The sequence below is a fragment of the Vairimorpha necatrix genome, chromosome 1 (assembly GCF_036630325.1).
Source record: "Vairimorpha necatrix chromosome 1, complete sequence".
NCBI classification, from domain to species: Eukaryota; Fungi; Microsporidia; family Nosematidae; genus Vairimorpha; species Vairimorpha necatrix.
Window position 1 is genome coordinate 1,235,814 of NC_088816.1, and position 13,066 is coordinate 1,248,879.

The 13,066-nt window shown below is 26.1% G+C and overlaps 2 protein-coding genes across 2 annotated transcripts; both read left to right on the plus strand.

The window, feature by feature from the left end:
* Positions 1 to 4,009: 4,009 nt before the first annotated feature.
* Positions 4,010 to 5,656, plus strand: VNE69_01268 (uncharacterized protein; the record flags this gene model as incomplete). The annotated part of the gene is made up of 1 exon (XM_065472403.1): positions 4,010 to 5,656. One exon carries the CDS (start codon positions 4,010 to 4,012, stop codon positions 5,654 to 5,656), a length of 1,647 nt encoding a protein of 548 aa, XP_065328475.1.
* Positions 5,657 to 7,788: 2,132 nt separating this feature from the next.
* Positions 7,789 to 9,387, plus strand: VNE69_01269 (uncharacterized protein; the record flags this gene model as incomplete). Its single annotated transcript, XM_065472404.1, has 1 exon — positions 7,789 to 9,387. One exon carries the CDS (start codon positions 7,789 to 7,791, stop codon positions 9,385 to 9,387), a length of 1,599 nt encoding a protein of 532 aa, XP_065328476.1.
* Between the last annotated feature and the right edge of the window lie 3,679 nt (positions 9,388 to 13,066).

Genomic DNA, 13,066 nt, shown 5'->3' on the forward strand with positions numbered 1-13,066 from the left:
AATAATGCAATAGATCTGCAAATTGTTTACAAAATTTCCATATCTCTAATGTATAGCTCCTTGAATTTTTGTAGGCTTTCTAGCGCGTTATTTCTCTTTTTTTAGTGTTTTAATTCTATTGTTTGTACAAATATTCTTTGTCTAAATGGATCTTATGACTGTGTTTTAAAAGTGTATACTGTTATTTACACGTATGCTTTTGTTGGGCAATATCACTGTTAATGTATAAAATAAGTTGAAAAAAACAGTTAAAATCCACTTTAGGTGGCAAAAAATTTAGTGACAATTTTGTTTAAAAAAACTTTTTCTTATAAAAGATGTTATTAGAAGGAAAAATAAAAAATTTATTTATCATAAAATAATAACTATCACAACGAAAATGTATTATTTCGGCCAAGAACACATTAAGAGCAAGATAACATGTATTTATAAGGAGTAAATGGTAAACATGCAAACACGGGGTTTCTTTTTTTTAAAATTCTATGTTTTCCAATACACATAAAAATCATCACAATATGAGACGGAATAGTGTGTATAAGTTAATAACGCGAATTTATAAAAAAATAGAAAATATGTTAGTTCTACAATTGGCAAGCTAGATAAATAAGAATTTAATGAAAATTTTATAAACTGGATTAATATTATAGTTAAAATAGATGAATAAAAAAAGAGAAAATACGTATCACAGGAAAAGATTTTAAGGGGGTTTGATGTTTTGTAATGATGCAAAGAATTATTACTAATAATACATTATAGTTTCAGTAAATAAAATAAAACGCAGCACTCCAATGGTCAATTATATTAAATTCGTTTTGTGATTCTATAATTAATTTTTATAAAAGGCGTGCTTTTTTTAAAAAAAAAATTATTATTAAGAACATAAGATTGATAATTACAGATTGCGTCAGAGAATTATTGTATGGGATTGTACTAATACTATAAAAGAATTGGGGACTATAAAAACCATCTCTACAAATGAAAATTACGAATTTTTCCACAAAGTTAAAATATTTGACTTAATATATCATACGAAGAAAAGAAAAATGTAAATTTATATAAAAATTTTTGGCGAATATGTTTTTAATATTTCTTTATGTTATAAAATATCATATATCTGTCTTCATTTTCTTTTTTAATAATTTTTTTCACACTTTGAAAATCCAAAATTTTTTTTCAAAAAGATTTTCACATAAAGTTGAATTCATGGAAAATAGGTGGCTTTAACACCAAATTAATTGTTGTATTCTATTAAAAAAATAACTATAAGTAATTTTAAAAAGACATAATAAACGAGTAAACTAAAAATAGTGAAAACATATAAATACACAGTTAAGTATGATTTTCATTAAAGATGTCTAAAACAAGATATAATAGTGCTATTTATTTTGCTAAATGTACGCGCCCTTAGGAATGTACAAAGAGGAATCATTTAGTTAAATATCAGAGAAATAATGTTTATGTAACAATTTAAAAAATCTAAAAAATACAATATTTAGTTTGTAATATGTCATGGTAATCACAAAAATTATTTGTATACTTTTGCCATAATTTTGAAGATATAAGGCGAAAATCAAAAAAAGAATCGTTTTTTATTTTTTTAAATGTACTATATAAGATTAAACAACTGTGTAATTTTTTAGTAAAACACGAATATAACATTAAAGTCAGCTTAAGTTACCAAATTCCGATATAGCTTTTTTTTTGTTTTTTATAAAAATGGAGGAAAGTAAATGATGAGGAAGAAACAAAAACTAAAGTAGAATAAATAATTTAAAAATCTACAAACACTGAAGTGTTGTTTTTTTTTGAACCATATTTCTAATTAAATTTTGAGCTTTTGACGGATCTGTTTCTATTTTCTACAATATTATTTAAAGAGATCGCCATTTACCTTAATGGAATTGGTATGAGCTATTACATCTAAATCTCTGCAATATATAAAATGATTTACTATATGATGTTGGTTAATATAGTATTTAAAGAATGATAGGCTTCTGTATATCACTCTATATTGTGATGCTTAAACTTAATTATTTAAAAGAAGCACAGTAAGTCTGTTTTTATCTCTTTTCTAATATATTTGTACAATTCTACATTAAATGATACGTTTTTCATTCATAAACACTAAAAATTTCTATTATTTTATCCTTAGTTTATTCTTTCCGATCTTAGTATCATCAATTTCTACAATTATATTCTCGCCACCTGGATTTTCTATACTAGAAAAATAATAATTATAAAAGTATTTTTTTTAACACTTTTAAATGCTGCAGCATTTGATTTTTTGAATCGCAAAAAATTTGAGAAAATACTTACGAAGATAGCCAAGAATCTGCATTTTAGTACTTGTAATGTTGTAATGTAATATAGCCTATAATCTTGTAACTAAATTTGATCTTATATAGAATTTGTAATTTAACATATACTTCATGAATACCTTATAATACTTCTGTTTTTTCCTCTTTGTTTCATTTTAGAATTAAATACTCCAATTTTCATTATTTAATCATTATATAAGATCGCTATTTCTTCTCTTGTTCGCATTATTTTCTCCAGTTTTTTAAAAAAGAGGCAAACCCTTCCCCCATATCAACATCCTAACTAAAGCCGACTTTGGCCAATAAATGTTCTATTTTCGATAAATAATGCGTCGTTTCGATTTATTATGTGTTTTAAATTTTATTTTTAGAATTGATTATCTGAATTTACTTGATTTTTCTGCATATTATTGAAAAATAACAAATGCGTTATCCACTCATTCAAGAAAAATCAAAAAAAAATCTTTCTAGAAAAAAAATTATTACTATAACGAAAACAGATATTTTTGTAAAATTTTTGTCAAGAAAGCATCCCGATTACCGTTATATCTCGAAAAATTACATAAAAATTATCATCTAGTGCTATTGAAGCATTTCACTTTAGCTTATTACCAAAAGAAAAGCAGAAGTTTTAATTTTAAACTTTATTTGGCAATTTAAAGCAGAAAAAAGTGGAATAACAAAAAACTAAAAAAAAATTTAAGGTATAATAAAGTAGCATAATATTTGAAAACAAAAATTCTTATTTTTATGTTTTTTAAACTCATAAATATTTTCCTATTTACTAAGAATTATCTTTACTATGCATCGGATTCTTAAAAAAGATAATACTTGATCAATCTTATTAAAATAAATAGAGAGCACTGGCAAGATGCATAAACAACATAAACTCTTAGATTAATCACTTTTCCGCTCTAAAAATGAAGTGCAAAAAGGAGCAAGAAGGAAACAAAACTTGTTAAGTACTTATGGTTGAAAAAGTAAATAAATCTGTTGTGTTTAAAATTAATTAAAAGGCAGAAGATCTGATTAACATTTTATTACTTGTAAAGGAGTTTATAAAATTAAGCTGGGATACGAAACACCTCTCCATAGATGGTATTTACAATAAATTTACCAAAAATGGAGCGCAAAAAAGGAGAAGCAAACAGTAGCACCTAAATAAAAGCTATCTTCAAACATTAAAGATATCAATTCAAATTTATATATATATATGTCTATAATATTTAATAATAAAATATGCTATTAAACTTTTTGATCTAATTAATGCTAATTATTTTATAAGCATTTTTTTTCATTAAAAAATTTGCTAGATTGTAGAATATGCGTTAAATTATTCTTGTCTGTCTGGTATTCCTTTTTTTAAAAGTTGGTCTAGTATATAAGAAGATTTATGAAGAAACCCTTTATATATACTAAATCAGCAAAAAAAAGAATATTGAAAGGTTAAAAGGTCGTAAAACTTTAAATAATTGCAATGTAATGATAAAATATTTGTTTTCTTAGTATAAATATATTCCTTTGTTATTTTTAATGTCACAAGTACTTAGAAAGTTTAATTTCCCACTTGCTCCTCCGTTTTTTTAACTTCATTTTTGGATAAAAAATAAAGAGAAACATCCTCTAAAAAGGGCTGATTGCCATTTTGCCCCTTTTTAGTATATAAAAAAAAATTTTATTTAACCCCCATTATGTTCATCATGCATTTCTTTTCAATGATTGTTTTTACACAAGCAGAACTTAGCCCGTTATACGAAGCTATAAAGAACTGGTGGAACGAAAAAATTAAAGGTGGGGATTATTGGCCACTTGATACTACGAAAATATATTATCAAGCATACATAAAACCAAGATTTGAAAATTCCGACGGATTTTATAGTTGGAATTCGCGCTTATTTTTTGAAGAGCGCAATCATAAACGTGAAGAGGATTTGTTAACAAATATTAAATGTGAAAAAAGTCTCCCATTAAAGATTCTTGTTGATGAATATGAGAAAGAGCTGGCGAAAATTTGGAAGAAGAAAAAAATAGATAATTTTTTTCTAGTGTACAACGTTGAAGATTTAAACAAGTACATAGATTCTAGTGAATCAATAACATTTAAAGAAGTTATAGAAGAAATTAGAAAAAGAAATAACGAAAGAAAAGAAACAAAAACCAAAGTTCAATTTTATTTTAAAGAAATTTATGAAGGAGATAAGTATAAGGAAAAGCATTTTTTTGACATGATTAGATGTGAACCATATTTTAAGTTTAATTATTGGGCGTCCCCGTCTAGTACAAACACGCAGCCCAATTATTGTTCAAAAACAGAAATCCTTGACGGCATTTTATTTAGGATAAAAATAAACGAAACTCACTATTGTTTTGAACTTTCTAAGAAAGAAATAATTAACATTGTAAAAGAGTGTCTAAATGAGAAAGAAGTTATATATCAGATGTGTTTTGATTTATACGAAGATACTTTATATATTAAAGATTCTGATAAAATTTTGGATTTATTTGCAGAGTATAAATCGTATGGTTTAAAAAGTATACCTCGATACACGAAAAACTGCGAATTAAATAATTTAGTAAAAGATAAACAAGATATACTTCAATGGTATAAGAAAAATAATATCTCAAATTACACAGATCAGAATTTTGATTTTGAAAGTATGAAATATTTGGAAAAAATCAAAGATCTAGCAGAAAGTTTAAATCTTAAAAGAATTGAGGCATTTGATATATTATTGAAAAGTGAAGAAATTGGGATTCTCATAGAAAAAGTTCTTCTAAGATCGGGAGCTCGCTTGGATGCATTATTTGGATATTTATTAGTAGTCGAGAAAATAATTAGCAGAGATGATTTAAATAACTACATAAATAATATCTTAGATTATAAAAATAGCATTATACTCAAGTTATCTGACAGAATGAATAGAAAATTCAGTTTAATTGTGATTTATCTATTTTTCGAAGCAGAAAGATATATTAATGAACAAGAGGTGGTCGGGAAAACTTTTCAAATTTTGAAAGAAATTGGAAATATTATGGAAAATGGTTCGATTAAAAGCGGAAAAGGACCAAATCAAACGATCCAATATTTAAATCTGGTTGATATTATGAATAAAGTTTTCGCAAAACAAAGTGAAAATATTGAAGTTTATGGAATATATAATATATACAATATTATTTCACTATTAGCAGATTCTAATTCTCGACTTGATAGATTTTATTTAACAAGATACAAGGAAAAAGTGGATAAAAATGGTATTATTAAAAACCTTAAGCTTGACGAAAATAAAGTAAAAGAAGATAACAAGAAAATGATGGACAAACTAAAGGGATCTATCTAAGAAAAAAAAATAAAGGTCTTTTTTAAACATTTAATTTAACATTTATTGCGGTTAGATCTATGTATTTTTAATGTTTATTTTTCCTTCTGATTATCAAGTTTTATAAATTGTTTGTACATTTTAAAAAAATATTTTAAATTATACTACATCTCTGCAGTCAAATAGCATATAAATTTCAGGTTAAAAAACGAATGAATTGTGTTGCAGGATCGCAATTTATCGGATTTATCTTAAGAGCATAGTATTAAATCTGTTTATATGAGTGCAGCTTTCTCTGACATCTCTAGCATGTTATTATATGCAATTCAAATAGCCTCCCAAGACATAATAGAGACTAAATAATAATTCTATAATTATAACTCAATCAAGTTAAAAATTTGTGTTTTGCACCAACCCCTGGCATTGCGCATATTTATTGTTCTATTTTACAACCGTTTTCCATGTCGTGACGCATAAGCAAAACATACCTTCAATAATGCAATAGATCTACAAGTTGTTTTTAAAATTTCCATATCCATCATGTTAAGCCTTTAAAAATTTTTTAGGCTTTCTTGCGCGTTATTATTCTTTTTATATCAGAATTTTCGTTCTATTGTTTGTACAAACGAATTTTTTACCTTTGTAGGTCCCAACTGTGTTTTTTGCCTATACTGTCATACACGCACTATAGTTTTATCGGACAATATTATTGTTATTGTATAATAAAATTTGAACCCCCAGCCTTTGGCGCTTCTTTGGTATTTGCTGAATCCAAGACAACTCCCTTGTAATAGAAAAAATAGAAGAAATAGGAAAAAATAGTAGAAATATAATTTAGTTAAATAAATTTGATAATAAATCAATATCACAACCAAGAAACTCATTTAATCGTCACCTTTACAATAACTTTTACGTGACATAAATTCAATAAGCCAAGTATCTATTTCTATACGCTTAATTATGTTCTTTGGCATTGCAGATTTTACTTGCACTAAATGCTCTATATTGTTGGTATAGATTCCAACTAGAGATCTAAACTCGATAGAGAGGTTTACAGCCCTATGCACGAGGCAAAAATTTCGAATCACACCTAGATAACTTGGATGACCATCAATATGTAAAATTGAACCTATTCCTATTTTACACTTATAAGTCTCTGTCGAACACTCGGCGGTCTTACTCTCCGCTCTTTTAATTTTAAAGTTTTTTTTTTTTTTTTTTTGGGGGGGGGGGGGGTGAGAATATCAGCTTTTATATTGCCTAATATCCAAACTATGTCAGAAATTTAATCGTCTGAACTTGTTAAATATCTTATTTTACATTTTCTACAATTAATTTACTCATCAAGTAGGACAATTTTAGCAGTCCACCAATAATTAGACTAAAGACATGCATTTCTAAAAAAAATTTTTAATAAGTTTTTTTTTCATAAACACCTTCGATAATGATACTTCCAATTATACTTCTAATGAAAAATAGCTACTTCTACATAGAATTAGATATATACATTCGCAGTAATCATTCGAGGGCAACTTGCTTACTTTATTTACTAATAATTTTGCACTTTGCGAATGGTCGTATGCCTGTATACTGCGCTTCTAATCTCTTCTCATTGAATATTACTCATTTCACAACTTCACTGCATTTAAAACATATTTTCTGTTCAATCAACACGTATAACTCAATCAATGATTCTAAACAATTGTCAATACTGTAAAAAGGCCTCTGTACTGGCTTGATTTTTTCGTGCTTTTCTTCGGTATTTGATTAAAAATTCAATATTCAAATTTTTTTATTAAGGATTCGGAATTTTTTAATAAAAATTCCGATCAAAGATCAAAAAGCGCCCTTTTAATCTATTTTTTAAGGTATTTATTAAAAAACCTTTTATCTACTAGACCAAGAAAAAAAAATTCTGAAAAGTTTAAAGGATCGTATATATTTAAATAATTGCAATACAATACTTTAATATCTGTTTTCTTTGCTAATATACATTTGTTTTTTTAACTTCAAAAGTGCTTAAAATTTTTTGTCTCCTTTTGCTACTTTTTTACAATATTTTTTAAAATTATAAAAAAAAGTAACACGCTCTGAAAGAAAGCTTTGGGCATTCTGCTCTTTTTTTAATATAAATAATTTTTTTTGACCCCATTATGCTTATCATGCATTTCTTTTTAATGATTCTTTTTGCACAAGCAAATCATAAATTGTTTTACGAAACCATAAAGAACTGGTGGAACGAAAAAATTAAATGTGGGGATTATTGGCCACTTGATACTACAAAAATATATTATCAAGCATACATAAAACCAAGATTCCAAAATTCCGACGGATTTCATACTCGGACTTCGCGCCAATCTTTTGTATGGAGCATATACGAACATGAAAACTATTTGTATACAAATATTAAATATGAAAAAAGTTCTGCATTAAAGATTCTTGTTGATGAATATGAGAAAGAGCTGGCGAAAATTTGGAAGGAGAAAAAAATAGATAATTTTTTTCTAGTGTACAACGTTGAAGATTTAAACAAGTACATAGATTCTAGTGAATCAATAACTTTTAAAGAAGTTATAGAAGAAATTAGAAAAAGAAATAACGAAAGAAAAGAAACAAAAACCAAAGATCAATTTCATTTTAAAGAAATTTATGAAGAAGATAAGTATAAGGAAAAGCATTTTTTTGAGATTATTAGGAACGAGTCAGAAATGAACATTGGTAGCGAAAAATACAGAAATAGTTCATACACGAACCTCACTTATTACTCTAAAAAAGCTGTAAAATATGACGGCATTTCATTCAGTAGGTTTTTAAACAATATTCACTATTGCTTTTATATATCCAATAAAGAAATACTAGACATAGTTAAACGGCGTTTAAAAGAAAAAGAGTCCATTTACCGGATGTGTTTTGATTTATATGAAGATATTTTTTTTGTAAGAGATCCAAGCATAATTGCTGATTTTTTTACAAGTAAAAAGGGGGATATTTCATGTGTTACACGCCCTTGCATGAAAGACTGCGAATCAACTGAATTAGTAAAAGATAAACAAAGTATACTGCAATGGTATATTAAAAATGATATTAAAATTCCTACAGATCAGAAATTTTATCTTGAAAGTATGGAATATCTTGAAAGAATCCACGGTCTAATAAAAAATACAAACTACAAAGTGATCGATGCATTCAATATATTATTGAAAAGTAAAGAAATTGAGATTCTCATAGAAAATATTTTTATGAGATCAGGAGATCGGCCGGATGCATTATTTGGATATTTTTTAGTCAAAGACAACATAATAACCAAATATGATTTAAATGACCTATTAAAGAAAAAAGTTTTTCATAAAAATCGCATTACACCAAAGATATCTAACAATATGAGGACAAAATGTAATTTAATTAAGATATTTCTATTTTTTGAAGCGGAAAGATATATAAATGAACAAGAGGTCGTCGGGAAATCTTTTGGAATTTTGAAAGAAATTGGAAATACTATGGAAAATGATTTGGTTGAAAGCGGAAAAGGGCCAAATCAAACCGCCCATTTGAATTTAATCGATATAATGAATACAGTAATTGCAAAACAAAGTGAAAATATTGAAGTTTATGGAACATATAATATATTTAATATTATTTCACTATTAGCAGAATCAGAATTTCAGGAAAAAAATAATTATAAAACAGAATACATGAAAGATGCAAATAAAAATGATATTATTAAAAACTTAACATTGAAGAAACTAAAATAAAAGAAGACAACAAAAAAATCAGGGATCAACTTGCGAGAACTAGCCAATAAAGAAAAAAAAAATAAATGTCTGTTTTGTATATACTATATTTATTCTGATTTGCTCTAAAATCTTTTGATATTTTTAATTTTTTATGTATAAACTTCTCTAATTACATAAGATTTATGGAATTGTCTTTTTTTACACGTCAAAAATACAAAATTTTATAATGTACATTCTCTTCCGTCAAATAGCACAATAAAGGTTAATTTAAAAAAGCGAATGAAGTATGTTGCACTATCGTAATTTATCGGACTACCCGTAACGCTCTATAAATCTGTTTGTTTGGGAGCTCCTTCATCTGGCAATTTCTAGCATATTATTATATGCACTAACAGTAGTGACTCTCAAAAACTCGATGAAGATTAAATAGTAATTCTATATTTTTATATAACTCAATTAGGTATAGACATTTGTGTTTTTCACCAAACCTATGACATTGGTATAATTATTTTTCTATTTTACAACTGAATTCCGTGTCGTGACGTGTGAAACAATTTAAAAAGCAAAAATACAATATATCTTCATAATTTGATATCAATTTTCCGTATCTGCTGTTGTATAGCTCTTAAAATTTTTGTATGCTTTCTTGCGCGTTATTTCTTTTTTTTAGTATTTCATTCTATTAGTTGTACAAATATTTTTTATCTAAAAGAATCTTATGACTGTGTTTTTAAAGCGTATACTGTTATTTACACTATACTTTTGTTAAGCAATATTACGTTTAATTCTTAAAATAAAATTTGGAGAAAAAATCGGTTGGAAACTACTTAGATGGCCAAAAATTCAATGAAAAATTTGTTTTAGAAAAATGTCTTTTTCAAAAAAGATGTTATTGGAAGGAAAGATATAAAAATTTATTAATATTAAAAAAATAACTATCACAACGAAAATGTTTTTGATGTGGCTTAAACAAGCTCAGTCAGAATAACATGTTTTTATTGAGAGGTAAATAGAAAAAATGCAAACAGCTTCTCTCTCTATTTAAGAAAATAATATGTTTTACAATACACCTAAAAATAATCACAATATGAGACAAAATAGCTTTGATAATTTATAGCGGAAATTTATATGCAAGTTGAAAATATACTAGTTTTACATTTGGCAAGCTAGATAAATAAAATTAAATGAAATATTTTGAAAAATTTAAAAATAGAGCAAATTTGTAGAGTAGAAAGCTAAATCAAAAGGGGGAAATAAGTATCACAGGAAAAGCTTCAAGGGAGGTTTAGTCTTTTGTAATGGTATAGGACAATAACCTCTAAATGTTCAATTGGCAGAAGAGAAAAAATCGCAGTACTCCATTGCGCAATTATATTTATCAGAATTCTAGTGATTCTATAATTTTTTTGTGAAAGGCGTGCTTTTTTATTGTAAATTTTATTATAAAGAGCACAATAATGTAAACTACGCTCTTTCAGTTGTAGAAAATAAAACAGCTGTATATGCTAATTCTAGGAAAAACAAATAACGTCTATAAAACTACTATGATAAATGAAGATGAAAACTTCTTGCATATTTTTCTATATTTGACTTTATTTTTTTCATAAGTAGAATCTAAAAAAAAATAAATATATATATATTTCTTTTGAAAGCCTAACTATGTCAGCCAGACATGGGCTTGATACAGATCAGGAAGGGGTCTTCGAGAGCCCAATGAGTGAATCTCGGAAGGAAGTCCTGGAACCGCCAGATGAGACTGCAAGCGGATCTTGTGAAAAATAATTAATAAGCCGAATATTATACCCAAATAAATTATATATATTTCTTTTTGGCGGAAATGTTTTATGTATTCCTACATGTACTACATTTTTTTTAATTATTATTCACACTTTAAAAACCAAGAAAGGTATTTTTTAATTTTTTTTTTTTTCAACTGGAATTTATCCAAAATATGTAGTTTTAGCACTACTTAATTGAAGTATAAAAAACTATATACAAACTTAAAAAAAATTTAAGCGAGTAAACCTAATAGTGATTTTAATGTATACACCCACAATTTAGTATGATCTTCATGTGAATAATATAAAAAATAATTATAATAATGCTATTTAAGATCGCGAGCACAGGTGGTTACTTGGGCCGGAATAGTTACAAAAAAAAGAAGTTTCTTTCTAAAATCATGCTCAAAAGAAGGTATGAAATACAATTATGAGCTGTTCCACATGTTTATCACATAAACTTATACAAATATCACTAAATTTTTTAATTAAATAAAAAACAAAAAAATATTTATATCATTTAAATAAATACATTTTTCATAAAAATTTATTTTACTGTTATTTTCAATTTTTTATTCTGACTTAGTGCACTAGAAATATTTAAAATTTATATATTTTTTATCAAACTTTTTAAAGCATGACATCTATTTAAATACTTATCTTGAAATTATAAAATATTTTTATCATTTGAGATGTTTAATATAACGCCAAATACTTTTATTTTACAAGTAAGAATATACATATATATTTACTTCATTATTTTTTTTACACGAGCTATTAAATTCTCAGTGGTTTTTTAGAAAAGTTGCAAATGTCGAAAAGTTAAAATTAAAAAACACAATAAATTTATAAATATTAAGGGTTGGTCTAGAATAACATAATCAGAGTATAAATCTAGATAGTTCTTGCAAAATTAATTGTACTATAAAAAATAGAATAATCTATAAGTAAATTACAACGATTGTATTTAATTTGGTATATTAATCGTACATATTTAATTATGTTGAATCTAATTAACGCTAGAATAATTTTAAAATGTATAATAAAAATATCAAGTTTTAATTTAAAAATTAATTATAAAAAAAATGACCTAATTATCAAAGCTTGTCATTATTTTTACCAAATTTATTGGGTGATTTCTTCGGAATCATAAAACTTAACTTTTAGCCGATTAGAAAATATAATTGACGTTACTTCTCCTATTTCAGATTAAAACGAGCTAAATTTAACCTTTTTGTTTTATTATTAGTGTTAAAATTCTTTTTTAATTTACTTTATCGATAAAACGCTATCAATACAAATTTTGAACACATTTTTTTGTCCTTTCTTAACAGAAATTTTTCGTCGACCAAAGATCTATTTTCACGCATAAACTCAAAATTTAAGTCCTCATTGTCATTTCCCCATCGTCGTCACTGCTTTTACAAGTGTTATATCCCTTTCTTCAAAAAAATAATTCAAATAGAGATTTTTGTGTAGAATGTACTGCGGCGCTGTATTATAAACAGTATGTCGATGAATAAGGCCAATTTTTTATTTGAACTGAATTCTCGTAGAGATGTTTTTTCAAGTATCGAGCAAGAGTTTTATTCTTCGGCTGCACCTTGATTCTGAGGATGCCTGTATCTGTCATGAACTAGTAAATTTTCATTCATTCTGTAGAATTCGGATGAAAGTGAATTTCAATTTTTATCATTATCGCGCGAAGTTCACTGGAAAACCATACTGATTAAAATTTTATTTCAAATAAAATAAAACTTCTTAAGCCGTTTAAACTTTATTACAGAAATAAATTATACTTAGTATACACATTTTTAGCTGTTAGCAACCGACTATATCCTTCGTTTTGGTCGACATAGAAAGTCATGCCCCCCAGGTTGACGTGGTCCACTCAAAGAGCCTTTTAGTTAATATGCGAT